Below are 17,735 nucleotides of genomic sequence, written 5' to 3'. Positions count from 1 at the left end.
ATATAATACAGAATGTGGGAAAATAAAGAAGTAGAATTTTTGCATTATATTTAGTTCTGTGTGTATGATAATGTTCATGTTTTAATTTGTAATTAAAAGGCTGGAATAAAGAACATAGAATTAATGTTATAAATATTTTCTCCACAGCCCCATATATTCATTGTTTGAGTGAAAACTTTAACAATGTAAAATAAACAAGAATCTTGATCTTGCTGAATCTATTTGTGTTTTGTATTGCTTAACTGAAATACAACTGATAGCATTTGTAAGCCTAACAAAAGTATCATGTGGAGTTAATCAAGAGAGTACCTTCTAGAAACTATTAGAATAGAACCGTAAGCAGACAATTATGGTACAGCTTAAATGTTGTACCAAACAAGTTTTTCTTAATGATACTATTGCAACTGCTTTGTCAAAAACAGACAAAACCAAAATAAAACACAATAATAAAACATCTAAAGATCGTTACTGGAACATACCTTCCCTTGCTGTGTACTCATTATCTTCAATTACTCTAGCAAGGCCAAAATCTGCAATTTTGCACATGAGTGACTCGGAGACCAGGACATTAGCTGCTCGCAGGTCCCGGTGAATGTAGTTCTTCCGCTCGATGTACGCCATTCCCTCTGCAATCTGAAAACAGAAATAGGCTCTCATTTTCATATGTAGGGTAGGGGACTGGAAAGGGCCATCAAGGAAAACCAGAAAACTTATGAATTACTGAAATCTTTTCATGTATACTATTTTGATCATTCAGGTTTTGAAGACAGTGGGTAATGGCAATCACCATTTGAGCCCTTTCTAAAATAACTGACCACCCCCCGCCAAATCTCCAATAACGGTCATCCTTAAAAAAAAAAAAAAAAATTAGCAACAAGTCTTAACATTTTCTAATGTGTGAAGAATCTTTTTAAGACCCTCCTAAATTCATCCATGTAGATCTATAGATGTCATTATGCCAGTTTTTCAAATCAGAAAACTGATAGTACAGTCTGAATGTTTGTGTCCCATTCCCTGCCCCCTACCCCAAAGTTCAAATGTTGCAATCCTGACCCTGGGGCAATAGTTATTAGGAGGTAAGGCCCTGCAGGTGATTAGATCATGAGAGTGGAGCCCTCACAAATGGGATTAGTGCCCTTGTAAAAGAGACCCCAGAGAGCTGCCTTGCCCCTTCCACCATGTGAGGACACAGCTATATGGTGCCATCTATGAACCAGGAAATGGCCCCTCATCAGACACGAAACCTGCCAGGGCTTTCCTTGCTCCCAGAACTGTGGGAAATAAATGTCTCTTGTTTAAGCCACCCAGTCTATGGAATTTTATTATGGCAGCCTGAACCAACTCTAAAAATAGAGTTGGAGAAAGTGACATGCTAATACAAATAAATTATTAAGTTATCAAGAACAGGATGTCCTTTCTGTCAGGTTAATCAACAGCCCATGGAACTGGTTCTCCAAGTTCTCTCTGCGTATTCCCTCCAGGATAATCACAAAGATTCACTCTTTTTTTTTAGATGGTGTCACTGTGTCCCCCAGGCTGGAGTGCAGTCACGCGATATCAGCTCACTGCAACCTCCAGCTTCCTAGGTTCAAGTGATTCTCCTGACTCAGCCTCCCGAGTAGCTGGGATTACAGGCATGTGCCACCACACCTGGCTAATTTTTGTGTTTTTAGTAGAGATGGGGTTTCACCAGACTGGTCTTGAACTCCTGGCCTCAGGTGATCTACTCGCCTCAGCCTCCCAAAGTGCTGAAATTACAGGCATGAGCCACCACGCCCGGCAAGATTCACTCTCATGACAAAGTATGACAGCAGGAAACAATCCAGGATTTAAACACAACAATAACATAGGGAGGCAAAACTACTACTCGTTGCTCAATAGAAGTGTAGTATCGTTCCAAAGTCAGGTTTCTAAGGAAGACATTACCAAATTATAATGTTAAGGAGAAGAAAGGAATAAAGTAAAGGAAGGAGGGAAGGAAGGATGGAAGAAAGCAAGCAAGGAAAGAAGGAAGGAACAAGGAAACGAAGGAAGGAAATAAGAAAGGAGAGAGAAGGAAGGGAGGGAAGTAAGAAGCAAGAAAAAGGGCAAGAAGGAAAGAAAGCCAAGTAGTAGTGTATCTGGTAAGCAGTTAGAGAAAACTCTGATTCGAACTTTTCACACAGGAATGAATGTATTCTGCCAGATTCTACCTTGAATTGCAGATGGCTCAGCTTGGAGGATCTGACTTTCCCCAGTCATCTGCAACAGCATCCCTAGTTATCAAGCAATTCAGGCAGCCAGTTGCAGACCACGTTGCTTAGCAAAAGATTAGCTCCTTAGTACTGGGTCTGCCTTTCCTTCCCCTCTAGGCCAATCCCTGGCCTTACCTTCTGCCCCATGGGCCTTCCCTGAACTCCCCTTTACTTGCCCTAGACGGTCAATGTGTACAAAAACCATCTGCAGCTGCTGATCACAGCTTTGTCATTATTTTTATGCTGTTCAATGCTCTCAGTGTTGTCATGTTGGCCAGTCGATAAACACCTCCAGGGCTGAAAATATCTTTTCTATTCTCACTTGTACACATTGGAACCTTCAAACTTGTGACCAAACCTCTTATCAGAGACAAAGTAAGTCCTTAGGGAAATGGACTGGTGTTTTCATATGACCAGAATACTATCTTGTTAGCCCACTACTGCAGGGATTTGGCAGATGACATTCTCATGGTCACAAAAATCTCAAGTAAAATAATCAGTGTGGCCTACATCCATCTCAAAGACTGTTCAGTCCAGTATTTCACTTCTGAGTGGAAACAAAGAATGTGGTCCAAGCTCCTTTGCACTGCTGCCAAGGCCCTGTATGACCCGGCCCCCGCTCAACCTTCCACTTCCTCACCATGACCCCCTCTTTTGTGCTTCTACACCCCCCGCCTCTGTGTGGAACATTCATTCCCTCCCTGCCCCTTTCACCCGATCTAAGCAGTCTGCCTGTCTCAGCTGAGATTTCACTTCTCCCAGAAGCCATGCCTGGCACACCCTCTCCTGTGAGGTGTGTGTGCATCCCCAGCGCTCCCTGCTCCTCACCTGACTACTTGTCCACAATTTCTGCAGGAATATGAACCCAAGGAAGGTGTAGGGCATGTGCATTCCCGCATCCCGGCACTGAGCACAGCAGGAGGCTTGATTTCATGAGGAACTTGAGAAGTAGGACAGGGGCCGAGCAGAGCAGAAACCACACAGATAGCAGGAAAAGGACAGGGCAGGTTCGGAGAGTAGTGACCTCATGTCCCCTGCCTTTCTCCTAACTGTCACAAACTGAGCACTGGGGAGATGCACAACTTTTACCTGACCCTGGAAAAGATTCAAACAGCCTCTTTGGGAAGTCAACAGAAGGTGGGCAGTGGTGACAATCTGGTAAGGGCAGAGCTCCTCTGAGTCTGACTTGCTCTAGGCAGCCAGCAGGGAGTGGCATGGTGAGGGCATCAGGAAGTTCAGGATAGCTCCTTCTAGAGTGGGCACTAATGAAACGGATGATACGGGGTGGCAATTTTGGTGGCGGCTGGGAGAGAGGAGCCCTGCCTCTGTTTCCTTTTGTCTGCTGGTAACCCAAGTTCAACAAAGACTTGTTAGAAAGAGCCAGTAACAATGGGAAAAGTGGAGAGCGAAGATCAGGCTGAGCATGTGTGAAAGAAAGGAGTGTATGATTATAACCAAGTAGGCTTTTGGCGATAGAGCCACCATGCCTGGCTCAAACAGACCAGAGTTGGTTATGGGAGCCCAGATGAGACAGCAGCAATCGAGCAGTCACAGCTGACTCTGTCCCAGCCTCCCGGCTCCACTGCGTGGTAGTGCAGCCTTTAAAAATTCTTAGTTCTTAGACACTTATCTACCTAACATTCCAATAATTATATATAAACTAGGCCAAGAACCCGAAGAAGTCAAAGCTGGCTGAAGTCCCAAATTGGGCCTGAAACCACAGTTGACAATAGCAACCAGGAACCTTGTGCTGGCCCCTCTCCCAAGGCTGTTGATTGGCCACACAGGTGGGTGCGGTGGCAGGGACCGAGCCTCCCACACGGCAGCAAGGACACACATGGCCCTCCTTCTCGGAAACAGATTTTGATGATCAACTCATTACAAAAAGCACTCCAGGGACTTGTTAGTAAGGCTTTTGTCACACCTACCCACATCCCGTATTTGCATAAATCTGAGTGCTTTTAAAAAAATGATTCTCAGAAATAATAACAGACTTGCAACAAGCCTAGTGTATTTTGGCCTTCTTTTCCATGCCAGAGTGCTTTAAGGAGCTCAGATTCTAAACGGTAATAAAAGCATTCACCAAGGCAAGATTAGAAACAATAGCATTAGCCAAGTAGAATAAATAATGAATATGGGAGCAAAATAAAAGCTCTCAGATATGATTTGCTTTTCAGATCATAAATATCACAACTCTTCTCTTACATAAAATTAATTCATTCTCTTTATTCTTTCCCTGGTCTTTGTGTATTGTTCTTCCTTGGTTTCTTTTTTTAAAAACCTTAATTGTTGTTGTTGAAATCGGTCTATTTACTACAGCTAAAGTAAATCCAGCTCTATTTCAAACAGCAGGAAGAAATTGGAGACTCCTTTGGCTAATTGAATGTTGGGTCAACTTTTCGTGGAATACCTTCTTCCTCTTCCAGGGCCATGTAGCGTTCAGCACTGCAGAAAGAGCTGTCACATAAATACATAAACCAAGGCTCAGCTGTCCCCAGGGACTCCCACTTCCTATTGTTCCAGCAGGTTGGAAAGCCTGACTTCTGTGGGAATTACATAGAGTTGGTCATGCTTCATGAGAAGAGGATGTGTTTGATTCAGAAGGCTGTTTTGTTGTTTTTTGCCCACAGACATTTTACTAAGATGACGATGATATGTAGGTGGGTAGGTAGATGGATATTGATAACCACCATTTCCCCCCCACTAATTGAACACCTACTATACACCAAACACTGCTTCACATCCTTTACACTCAATTCATGTTTCATCTTAATAGCAAATGGACCAGGTAGGTTTTACTTCCATTGTACAGATGCAAATGAGGCTTTGAGAAATTAAAGAACCAGTTGAAAGCTGCAGAGTGAAGGGGAATGCTCCCATTTACACCAGGTGTGTCTGACCTCCAAGTCCACATTCCTAACACCACACTCCAGAATGTCAGACCCACAAGAGAGCTCAGTATCAAGAGTTAACTAAGTGCTTCTGGAACCCAAAGACTTCATTGAGAGAGTACTTCTTCTCTGAGAAGATAAAAAGAGACTTCTGAGGTTTCCTCTCATTGCTGTTAAGTCCAAATTTCACCCCTCAGAAAGGGAATCACAAGCTCTCCCCAGGCCAAGTTCTGGTTCCCATTTCAGGAAGTACATGCAAAGCTTTGTTTAGGTTGTCTCTGTCTAGAACATTGTTTCTCAAACTTTTTTTCCATTATCATTCCTCCAGGAAGAATTACTGAATTAAAATTAAAATTTTAAGTTAAGGCATCCTTAACAGGAGAAATTAAGTATGAGGAAAGAAGGTTGTATTAGGTAGGTATGAACTTTGGAGGGCCACAAACTATTGTAATATCTAAGACTTTCTCATCCCCAAGGGATCAACTTTCGCTCCCTTGGGGGCAATCTTACTCCGATTGCAAATGCATGATGCTATGGTCTGAATGTGTCCCTCCAAATTCATGTTGAAACTTAATCTCCAATGCAATCGCATTAAGAGGTGGAGCCTTTAGGAGGTGATTGGGTCATGAGAGATCCTCCCTTATGAACTGGATTAAGGCCCTTATAAAAGAGGCTTCACACAGAGTTTGACCCTTTTTTTGCCCTTCCACCTTCTTGCATGTAAGGACACAGAAAGAATTACCTCGCCAGGCACTGTATCTACTGGTGCCTTGATCTTGGATTTCCCAGCCTCCAGAGCTTAGAGTTTGAGAAGCACAGCACTAGATCATAGGTTTGAAAGCTTAAGCTATTTTAGGATTGCAATAAAATCTTAGTCTCAACATGCTGCCTTTGAGCAACCTCAGAGGTGGACTGTTACCCTTGTAATGGTTGGAGAGAAAGTCCGAATGCAACTCAGCTTAACGAAAGAAGGATTAAGATGTGTAGAGCCAGCATAAGGAGCCTAGGCCAGGGAGGAGGAAGCTCCATGTGGAGATGAGGTGAGGGAAGGGGCAGGTAAGGAAGGTTCTCGAAACACCTTGGAAGAATTCCTAGCCCATCAACTGTTTGGAACACATGGTTTGAGCTTGTTTTTCCTGCAACTTAGGTCAGGACTCTGTGGGCCTCATGGCTTGGAGGCAGGGGATACAGTGTCAGGCCCCAGCTCCTCTCCCTCCCTATCATGGCTCTGGGCCTGCAGCTATTACTCACAGGGCTTGGGAAACCGATACAATCTTTTGGTTCTAAACCAAATGAGGAGATTCTCTTCATCCTAGGCTATGTGATTCTCTTCATTATAAGGTCAGGCCCAGGGGTGAACAAAGACAAGAAAATCCCAACTTTCTGAACCACCTGCTGACACCAAAGAACTAATTTAAGCTGCCTCTTTCATCCGATGCTGATGTCTAACTGTCTTAGAAAGTTGATGTGTGAAGCTACTAGAAATCTGAAATAAAAAGCATCCCCATTACCAAGAATGAGACTAATCATGTAAAGAGACGATGTCAGTGAGGTTTCCGTACTCTTGACTTAAGCTGAGATGTGCTGATGTTTCGCATGCTCTTTGGCTCAAATAGCATGGCCAACGCACATTTTTTAGTTTCTTTTCTTGCCTTCAGTGAAAACATATGATGGTATTTTCTACCTTTGCTGTTTCTGTGTTTTTCATTTTCATTTTTAAAAAGCGGTTTACTGAGCACAGGGATAAGGGAGCCTGTGGGGGTGCACTATGACCAAAACTCTGAGTGTGGAGCAAGGCAACTGTTTCCTGAAAATACCTGTGCCTGAAGCCAACGACACAGAAGACCATGCTGAGACCATTGCTGTCCTGGGAGGAGGCAGAGAACTACTGGGTCAGAGAGCAAATCCTAGGGGTGGGGGGTTCTGGTGAAATTCTTGGTATCTTGTACACAATGAAAAGTCTAGGTACACAGAACATATTAATAATAATGTTTACTGAGTTAACAGGCAGCCTTATCTTGTTTCGCTGGATAGATAGATTTCCAGTCATCCAGAATGGCCTTTCTAATGTACAATGAGAAGAAAAGGAGTTAGTAACCAAGTGTCTGCCTCTTCCTCCACTGCCAATCAGCTGAACAGATGCCTTCCACAAGTCAGGTCTTTGAGGCAGCTAGAGGCACACGTGGACCAAAGAGAGAAGTAAGGTCTTACCCAACGTTCTGACCCCAAAGGGGCAGGACTTTCTCCCCCACTGCTGGTGTGAAACAGGAAGTGTCAACCCTTCAACAGAGACACCCTTTGGGCCACAGCAGGTGAGAAAAGGTGCCACTTCCTCCAGGTAGAGGCAACCCAGCTGTCAGGGTTGGTGGCAGAGTGGGAACAGGGATAGACCTTAGACCCCAATCAGCATCTCAGAGGTCACTAGGGACACAGTTGCTTAAGTCGACATGGTAGTCCTGCCAGCGTGTCTCTATTTGTTGGTATATTCACATCTCTAGTATGATTTCACACACACAGAGACACACTTACATAGACAAACACTTATGCTGGGCAGGGTGGGGACAGAATACAAAATTTAGAGTCCTATTTACTTTGCAAATAACTTTTCCCCAGGGTATGACGTTCAAAATATGTAAACCAAAATTAAAATTCTAAGCCTCTTAAACCAACTGGGTAGATCCTCCTTTTGGCCCAGGGAATTTCAAAGAAACCTGAAAAACTAGTTCAGGCCATGATGAGAAGGGGGAATTGGACATGACTCATTGTGCTCTTCTTCCTTTTGGAGTGTAGACATCAATGACCAGCATTTACATGAAAATAGAGATCCTGAGACTGATAAAGCAGACTCTTTGTAGCAATAAGATACTAAATTCCAACCAGACTTTAGTATATCATCACATGACAGATAACAGGTTCTAAAGAAGATCAAATTATTTTACCTTAATATATATTTCTTTGACATATTTTGAAATGGCCCTGCAAAGTCATCATGGGGGAAATTCATATTCTGTAGAGAATCCCATTCCCTTTCCAGGTTTTTTCCTGATCCAGGAGAGATTTAACTGACACCTTTTAAGGTCCCATAAGAGACATTCACATCTGTTCTCTCTGAGGTCTGCTACCTGAAGGCTTCATCTACATAACAAGAACCTTTGCTTCTACAATCACCACTTCCTATACCTTAACCCAAGCTTACTACAACTCTTCAGACAAAGCTTAACTCCTCCAACCAATGGACAACTAGGAATTCTTTTTTTTTTTTTTTTTTTTTTTTTGAGGCAGAGTCTTGCTCTATCACCCAGGCTGGAGCGCAGTGGCACGGTCTCAGCTCACTGCAACCTCCACCTCCTGGGTTCAAGAGATTCTCCTGTCTCAGCCTCCTGAGTAGCTGGGATTACAGGTGCCCACCACCATGCCTGGCTAATTTTTATATTTTTAGTAGAGACAGTGTTTTGCCACATTGGCCAGGCTGGTCTCAAACTCCTGACCTCAGGTGATCCACCCACCTCAGCCTCCCGAAGTACTGGGATTACAGGCATGAGCCACTGTGCCTGGCTAATCAGGAGATTTTTGAATCCACCTAAGGCCTGGCAGCCTCCCCTGCCAGCTTCAAGACGTCCCGCCTTCCTGGGCTGAACCAATGTACAACTTATGTGTACTGATTTATGTCTTTGCTTATAACCTCTGTCTCCCTAAAATGTGTAAGATCAAGCTGTAGGATGTTCCTAGGATCTCTGGTGGCTGTATCATGAGCCATGGTCCTCAACCTTGGCAAAATAAACCTCTAAATTGATTGAGACCTATCTCAGATAGTTTTTGGTCTGGTTAAATCAGACCAAAGTTTTAGAAAACATTTGAGTGGAATGCACTCATTTAAATTCCCTCTCCTCTAACAATGTTAAAGCAGAAAGTCCAAGTTGCTATTTCCTGAATGGGGAGTGCCCATGTGAGTAGGCTCAGCAAGCCCCATCCACATGCACCTGCCTGGACCGCCTCGAGAAAAGGCAACTGGGCTCTCCCTCATGAAGGACTGTGGCTTTGTGTCATCAAACACACCCACTGAGAAGGGGGTTGCCTGTGGCCACGACAGAAATGGGAAATTCCTAACCACCAAGGCCCTAGGTAATATATCAGATGGACTTCTTTTATGCAGATTTGATGGAGAGGGAAATCTCAATTATGTTTTACAAACCCAAGCAGAGCTCAAATAATGCCCCTGCTTAGTAGCTTCCTAGTGATGACCATCCAGGTCATTCATCTTTTCCTGCTTTTCTCAAAGGCCCAGTGAGAAATCTGTCAACCCCAGCACCCCACACAGTGAAACCGGCTTCCAGCAAGCTCTCTCCCACCCGAGCCATCACCAGCCTTGCTGGGCATGTGCCCTGTAGACTGTTTGCTCAGCACACATACCCAGCTGCTACCACCAGAGAACATGAGCAATGCTTTGGACAAATAATGAAGTGTTGTGTGGATGACCTCACTCTGGAAATCTTGCTTTAGTGCTCTTCTGTTCATCCTAATTACTATTGCTTTTTGAGAAATTGGCAAAGACAAGCAAGGCTATCTTGTTCGGTGAAGTTTTTTTTTTTTTTTTTTCCACTTTAATGAGAAGAACCCCCATTTCTGTCAGATGACTGAGGGAAAAAAGGGATCAAAGGAACCTTACTGAGGGGCTGAATGTGATCTCTCAAGCAAAGCTAAAATCTACCCCCAGGAAATTCCAGCCTAAATGAGAAACTGGAACTGAAAATGCAACCTGTCTTAGAACTGGCTGCCTGGAAAACATTTGTCATCTAGACAAGCAGTGAGAAAAATTAAATGAGAAATCTGTCAAAAAGTAGGAAAAATGAAGATCTGATTTTCCTGGTGCTTTACCTGTTTCAGTAGGCACTGTTTGCCTTACTCTCTAAGGATGTATTGTCTTCCTATGCTTGAGAAAAAGAATTCACATAATTAATGATATTCAAAAGCCCTAGAAAGCCTATAAAATAACAATATTAATAAGTTGGAACTGAAAAATAAGTAGCAATTGAGTAAAACCTACAGTCTCTCTAAAGGATTTTTTGTAACAGGAAGCCCCTGGAGTCAATCCAAAACTGACCTAAAAAGACCATTTAATAACAACAGAAAATAGAATGTAAACACACACACACACACCAGGGAGTTAGCAAAAAGAAAGTTTAAGAACACATCTTGTCTGTATTGCAAATATGACAGCATTTGTTTTATACCTCTCAACAGTTGTCACAGAAATACTTTTCTACTTGTTAATATTCATTGATTCCCCAACACTAGATCTCTCTCATCTTCAATCCATAATTTGGATGGAGGAAAGGGACGTAACAGAGAGCTCATGCATTCTTGTTTGTACTCTACATTTTTGGGATCAAAATTTCTTGGAAATTTTATTTTAGCTTTATTTGGTTATCATAATAGTCTCCTCTTCCAAGTATAACTGCTAAGAAATAGTGAAATCTATACTTTGATGATGATGATGATAGTTACCATGTATTAGCTACTACTTGCCCAGGCACTTGCTAGGCATGTTAATCATTAAAACAAGCCCATAAAGTAGGTTATATTCATAGTAATAAGGACGAAGCTGAGTCTTGGAGAGGTTACAATTTCCCTAGAAAGGTCAGAATTCCAACCTGAGCCTGGTTGGTCCAGGCTTAAGAGTCTGTGCTCTTAAGCATTCATCCACACTGGTTCCTTCCTTTAAAAAGAAAGATTTGAGCCGGCCATGGTAGCTCATGCCTGTAATCCCAGCACTTTGGGAGGCTGAGGTGGGTGGATCACTTGAGGCTAGAAGTTCGAGGGCCAACACGGTGAAACCCTGTCTCCACTAAAATACAAAACTTAGCTAGGTGTGGTGGCGGGCACCCATAACCCCAGCTATTCAGGAAGCTGTGGCTTGAACCCAGGAGGCGGAGGTTGCAAGACAAGATTGCACCACTGCACTCCAGCCTGGGCAACAGAGTGAGACTCTGTCTGAAAATAAAAAAAAAACAGAATATATATATTTATATTTATATATATAATTTTGTTATTTTTTAGATGAAGTCTCACTCTGTAGCCCAAGCTGAAGTGCAGTGGCCCGATCCGATCTTGGCTCACTGTAATCTCCGCCTCTGGGGCTCAAGCAATTCTTGTGCCTCAGCCTCCCCAGTAGCTGGGACCTACGCGCTACCACACCCAGCTAATTTTTTGTATTTTAGTAGAGACGGGGTTTCATCATGTTCCCCAGTGTGGTCTCAAACTCCTGATCTCAGGCGATCTGCCTGCCTCGGCCTCCCAAAGTGCTGAAATTACAGGCATAAGCCACTGCACCTGGCAAGAAAAGATTCTTTTTATTCTATTCTAAAAATACAATGCTCACCAAGTTGGCAGTGGAAAAAAAGGAGGCAAAAAGAAATAAGAAAACGCGATAATTTAAAAAGTGGTCAACTTAGGCCGAATATGGCGGCTCCCACCTGTAACCCCAATGCTTTATGAGGACACGCAGGAAAGATCTCTTGAGTTCAGAACAGCCTGGACAACATAACAAGACCCCATCTCTACAAAAAAGTTACAAATCAGCCGAGTGTAGTGGCACATGCTTGTAGTCCCAGCTACTTAGGAAGCTAAGGCAGGAGGATTGCCTGAGCCTATGAGTTTGAGGTTGCAGTGAGCTATGATCACCTCCACTGCTCTCTAGCCTAGGACAACAGAAAGAGGTCCTGTCTCTAAAATAATAATAATCATAACAAACAGTCAAGTTAAAGCTTGCAGTCTGTAGACTACCTTCATAGCTAAAAGATGAGGCAGTGTTTGGCATATCCAAGTTTAGGGCTGGTGGAGATTTCTGTGACTGCTCAAAATCTAGTCAATCCATCAGCATGCAAGGACCCGCAATGCCTTGGGGAGAGATGATTTTCAAAATGACAGCTTCACCAAATACCCATATTTAAATCATTAAGTGTCCACGAAACAGAATTACCTTCTTTAGAAAACAGGAAGAAAAGTTTGTCAATGAATACCCGTTTACTTTCTCTTGCAAAAACTCACTGGACTATGTCATTGGGATGGATATTTCGAAACTCACTGTACTACCTTGAAGATGGATATTATCAAAACCCAGAAAATAACAAGTGTTAGTGAGGATATGGAGAAACTGGAAATCTCACACACTGCTGGCAGGAATATAAAGGGATACGGCTGCTATTTGTAATGTCACTAGGATGCTACGCCATGACTACTCACTTAGTGCATATATAAGGTAGGAGTTTTTAATTTTTTTATTTTTTTTGGGGGGGGGATTCTGGTGGGGTTTTTTTGTTTTGTTTTGTTTTGTTTTGTTTTTTTTTTTTTTTGAGACAGGTTGTCACTGTGATGCCCAGGGTGGAGAGCAGTGGCAGGATCACAGCTCACTGCAGCCTCAACCTCCAGGACTTAAGCAATCCTCCCACCTCAGCCTCCTGAGTAACTGGGACCACAGGTGCTCACTGCCACACAGAGCTATTTTCTTTTTTTTTTTTTGTAGAGATGAGGTCTCACTATATTGCCCAGGCTGGTCTTGAACTCCTGGGTTCAAGTGATCCTCCTGCCTCAGCCTCCCAAAATGTTGGGATTACAGACATGAGTCACTGAACCCGGCCACCCTTAGTATATTAAAAGACTGAAGGTCAAGGTATCTCCATTAGCTAACGAGAACTGACATCCCCTTCCATCCAACCACACACAGTCCTGTCTGTATGCCACAAGCCCCACCCAGTTGCAGGTCCACTAAACACAGTCCTTGCCTTCAGAGTTTACTTTTGATGGGGGAAGACAGAAAATAATAATTCAGCACATGAATATACACTATGTCAGATAGCTGAGAAGAAGAAAATACATAGCAGGCAGCTGTGTTATATTTCAACTAAGACAGATGTGTGTTAAGTTAAAGAACTTGACGTGTGTTATTCCAAAAAGAATTCCTGTGCAAAGACAGGCCTGGCCTCCGAAAACAATTCCTGACTTATTTGTCCCGTGACAAACTTAAAGGAAATCTGTAACAAGATCTAAGAAATTCCAAGTATACCCGAAACAGATTTGCTATCATCTTTATTTATATTTCAACCCCTTTGAAGTGTGTTTTCAAAATACCGTGTGTTTGCGAGGGAAGTCTGTGACATCTGCTCTCTGTGGCTGCTCCTGCATTTTCCTTTTCCTAAGGATGTGGGGGCAAGAGTGGGTGGGGGTGGCTGCAAGGGCTGAAGCTGAGGAATAAGCAAGGTCAAGCATTTTGCTCACCAGGTAGGATTTGTCCATGCCTAGTGATTTGGGCAAACAATTACTGGGCTTCACTCACTTAGAGCAATGAGAGGAGCACAGTTCCTCCCCAGCACTGCAGCTTTCTAATGAGGAAAAGCAGCATTCCCCTGCAAGATGCGTGACCTAGAAAAAGGATCACTCGCTCGGTTCAGCAACTTCTCAATGACAGTGTTTCCCGACTATCGAAGCCCACAGGACCCCTGCGGCTTATTCAGGGCCCTAGTCCTTCATGACTGCTAACAGGGAGAGGGACCTACCTAGACACCTGCAGATTTTAAACAAGAATCCAAGGTGAGTTTAATGATAAGCATATGAAACCCTGAAACATAGATTTCCAAACAAAGAAAACAATAAAAAATGTATGAAAAGGAGTAACTTCTGAAAGCAAATCTACATCATGACTGACACACACCGCAGGTAAATGGCCATTATGGGGGCTTCCCCTTGCATTCCGAGTGAGGCCAAAAGGAACTGGAGGGCTGAGAGTGAGGGGGTTATCTGATTTATGCCTCAAAGCATTGCTCTGACTGCTGTGTGACCACTGGGCTGGGGGAAGCCACAGCTGAGCACAGGAGTAGACGGCCAGCTCCTAGATTATTCACTTGGAGTGGGTATTCAAGTTGGGTCAGAGTGACTATGTACAGGAGTGAGGAAAGTGAATCTACTTTGAGGGTGGAACCCCAGACTTGCTGAGGAATTGGATATGCAATGTAAGAGGAAGAGAGTCAAGAATGACTTTGAGTGTTGGGACCTGACAACTCCACGGACAGAGCTGCCATCAACAAAAGGGAGAAGATGGCAGCTGGTACAGGTTTTGGAAAAGGGGGTAATAGGCACTGAGCTGGGGTGCGTTGAGTTTGACATGCCCAACACACATCTTTGGGCAGATGCTGAGCTGGCAGGGGCTCACTGGAGCAGTTTGGGCTGGAGCTAGAAGCTTCGGAGTGGCCTAGCGGAGTCTAGACAGTTGTGCTGGATTAACTAAAGTCCCCCGCAAACTCACGACCACTCGGGACCTCAGAATGTGGCCTTATTTGGAAATAGAGTCTTTCCAGATTTAATTAAGGATCTCAAAATGAAATCCCACCCTGGACTTAGGGTGGGTCCTAAATCCAACCACTGGTATCTTTATGAGAGAATGGCAGAGGAAGGTCTGAGACACAGAGACGCAGAGAAGGCCACAGGAAGACACAGGCGGAAGAGGAGCAGTGCGGCCAACAAGAATGGAACACCGGAGCTGCCAGGAGCTGGAAGAGGCACAGAAGAATTCTTCCCAAGACCTGGGAGCACAGCCCTGCCTACACCTTCATTCCAGACTTCTGGCTTCCAAGACTGTAGGAAAATACATTTCTGTTGTTTTAAGCCCCCTGACAACCCCAGGAAATGAATACAATACCTTCAGTGGAATCACTTAGGAGACTTAGTGTGGAGAAAAAAGAGGTTGAAAGACTGAGTTCTAGGACATTGCAAGGTTTAACCACTGGGCAAATGAGGAGCTGGCTGGTGAGGGGGAAGGAAAAGCAGAGAACAGTGTCCCAGAAGCCAAGTGAGGAAAACGTGCCATGGGGGAGTGAGACCCATGGCAGCTGGTGGGCACCTAGGAAAACGCTGAGAGATGGGTGCCCTTTGGATGTAGTGTCCCGAGGGTCACTGCTGACTTGCACTGCTAGGGTCGAGTGGTGGGAGGTTCAAGAGAGGGCGGGTGGGGGAGAACTGGGGAAACTGAGCATACTCCTGCAAGCACTTTTGTCATCAGCGGGAGGAGACATCTGGAGGCTGAGGTAGCTGGAGACGGATGTAGGGGAAAGTGAAGGCTTTACTTTGATTTCTATAGAAAGTGCAGAAGTGAGGGAAAACCCTAATGTGGAATTTCTAGAACAATGTCTTGAAACAGCAAGAGAGCACAGGACCCGGTGCATGTTGGCGCTCTTGACTGACAGCTTCTCCTGTCTCAGGGAAAGAGACAGCAGGGCATCCACAGAGAGAGAGGCATGCAGGGGAAGGTTTGAGGGCAGAGAAGGGGAAGACGGGCCATTGTTTCTAGCAGGCAGTGAGAGGGAGTGGACTGGGCACATGCTGGGGTTCACGAGGCTCCTCAGGCTGGTGCTCTTGAACTGGAAATGCAGAAAGCTGCTAGGTACCTCAGTGCAGGTCACAGCTATTGTGTGGACATGGGGGCAAAATAGGTGAAGGGTTGGACTTCCATAGGGCTGGGATTTTGCCAGGTGCATATGACGTGGGAGAGGGGCAATGAGTGTCTCCAAGCTAGGGGAGGAGAGAAGAGAAGCAGGAGTGGAGGGGAGGTAGGGACAGGCAGGTTCAAGGGACGGGAAGTACTGGCAAGAGGCTGAGGCTGTAGGGGCTGGAGCACTGGAGGGTGAGCAGACAGAAGGGAGGTGATGGCTGAAGTGGAAACCATCAAATGAAGCAAAGGGCAGTGGAACTGGTCAGCCTGCAGAGTGGCTCGAGGGGAGAGGACAGAGTCTTGGAGGGAAAGAAGTCAAGACACAGACAAGCTGGCATTTGAAGGTGGGGATGGCTACAAATGATGGAATGATGACAGGGCTATGCTGGGAACAGCAAGCCAGCCGGAGCTGAGAACAGCAAGGAGGAGGAGTGGTCAGGGATCCAAGGACCACAGCTGAGAGGTGAGTCAGACTGGCACAGTCTGATGGCGTGGACTCCAAAGCTGGGGGTCCTGGGTTGGGGAGGTAGAAGGTCTGGAAATGGTAAAGAAGATTGAGCCGTACAGCTCCTTGTAATGCATCAAATATACTTCAGCACACCATTGGTCCCACTGACAATACTACAGGTTGAACATACCTAATCCAAAAACCCAAAATCCAAATTGCTCCAAGATTCAAAACTGTTTGAAATGGTTAATCAGTAAGTATAGTGCAAATATTCCAAAATCCAAGGATTAAAAAAAAAAAACAACAACCCAAATCTGAAGTACTTCTGGACCTAAGCATTTTGAATAAGAGATACTCAACCTGAAGTATAAATGTAATCTTAATAACCATGAAAGTAGTTGGCTCTGTAACATCTAACATTGCCAGGTAATGATGTTACAGACACTGGGGGCGCCGGGTGGATAATGAACAAGAGCTGGAAATCCTGACTTTGTGAAGAATCTGCCAGCCCATCACCCTGGGAACTCCAGCATCGACCTCTGCCAGCAGGTGCTGAGAAAGGGCTCTGTTCAGTGCCCAGAGAGAGGCCATGAGAGGCCCTGCATGACACTGGGGGAGGACAAACCTGTTCAGTTGTGGGGTTTTTTTTTTTCCCTCCAAATTAAGCGGAATGCATCTGCCATTGGCTTCAATGTCAAATACTTCACTTAGAGTCTGTCATTCCTCCTGGTGTTCTTTACGCCACAAGGAATGTGAAACAAAGGAGCACTTTGTTTTTCCCACAGGCCCAGATACTTATATTCCACATCCTTCTTCTTTTCTCACTTTTACTTCAACCAATGAGGTAAGTTTTGTGCAGGAAAGTAAACCCATAGATACAGGAAGGGGAAGAAGAAAATACTTTACGGTTAAATACACCTGAATAATGACTCAGAAAACTTTTTTTTTTTTTTTTTTGAGACAGACTCTTACTCTGTTGCCTGACCAGGCTGGAGTGCAGTGGTGTGATTTTGGCTCACTGCAAGCTCTACCTCCTGGGTTCCTGTCATTCTCCTGCCTCAGCCTCCCAAGTAGCTGGGACTACAGGTGCCTGCCACCACGCTCTGCTAATTTTTTGTATTTTTTAGTAGAGATGGGGTTTCACCGTATTAGCCAGGATGGTCTCGATCTCCTGACCTCGTGATCCGCCCGCCTCGGCTTCCCAAAGTGCTGGGATTACAGGCGTGAGCCACTGTGCCCAGCCAGAAAATCTTTTTAAAAGCATGTGTTCTGGCAGGGCACGGTGGCTCACACCTATAATCCCAATACTTTGGGAGGCCGAGGTGGGAGGATTGCTTGAATCCAGGAGTTCAAGACCAGCCTGAACAACATAGTGAAACCCTATCTCTACATCTAAAAAAAATGTTTAAACACACAAAAAGTATGTTCTTCCAGTTACTCATTCAGAGCTGTATGAAACAGAGAATAAACAATTTGTTTTAAACTGAATATAGTCAATCCCATTTTAAGTGGCCAATATAGTCATCCAACAAGCATTTTTGAGCATCTACTGTATATAAGGCACTGCACTAAGTGCTGGGGATAAAAAGGTAAACAAGAACTTATCAAAACATTCAAATTGCAGTACATGCTATGGAAGAAATGGGTGGGGGCCGAGACTGAGGAGAATGGAGTAAGCAGGA

At 44.4% G+C, this 17,735-nt stretch overlaps 1 protein-coding gene across 4 annotated transcripts in view; it reads right to left on the bottom strand.

Moving 5' to 3' along the window:
• Positions 1-17,735, bottom strand: part of LYN (LYN proto-oncogene, Src family tyrosine kinase) — a 139,757-nt gene that overhangs the window by 14,217 nt on the left and 107,805 nt on the right. For all 4 annotated transcript variants that reach the window (XM_033202872.1, XM_033202873.1, XM_033202869.1 and 1 more), the window contains exon 11: positions 480-633. In XM_033202872.1, the coding sequence (XP_033058763.1) occupies positions 480-633 (154 nt within the window). The remainder of the gene's footprint in view (positions 1-479; positions 634-17,735) is intronic.

This window comes from Trachypithecus francoisi, unplaced genomic scaffold (genome assembly GCF_009764315.1).
Source record: "Trachypithecus francoisi isolate TF-2019V2 unplaced genomic scaffold, Tfra_2.0 Lachesis_group7, whole genome shotgun sequence".
Classification (NCBI taxonomy): Eukaryota; Metazoa; Chordata; class Mammalia; order Primates; family Cercopithecidae; genus Trachypithecus; species Trachypithecus francoisi.
This window is presented reverse-complemented; position numbering and strand designations above follow the sequence as displayed.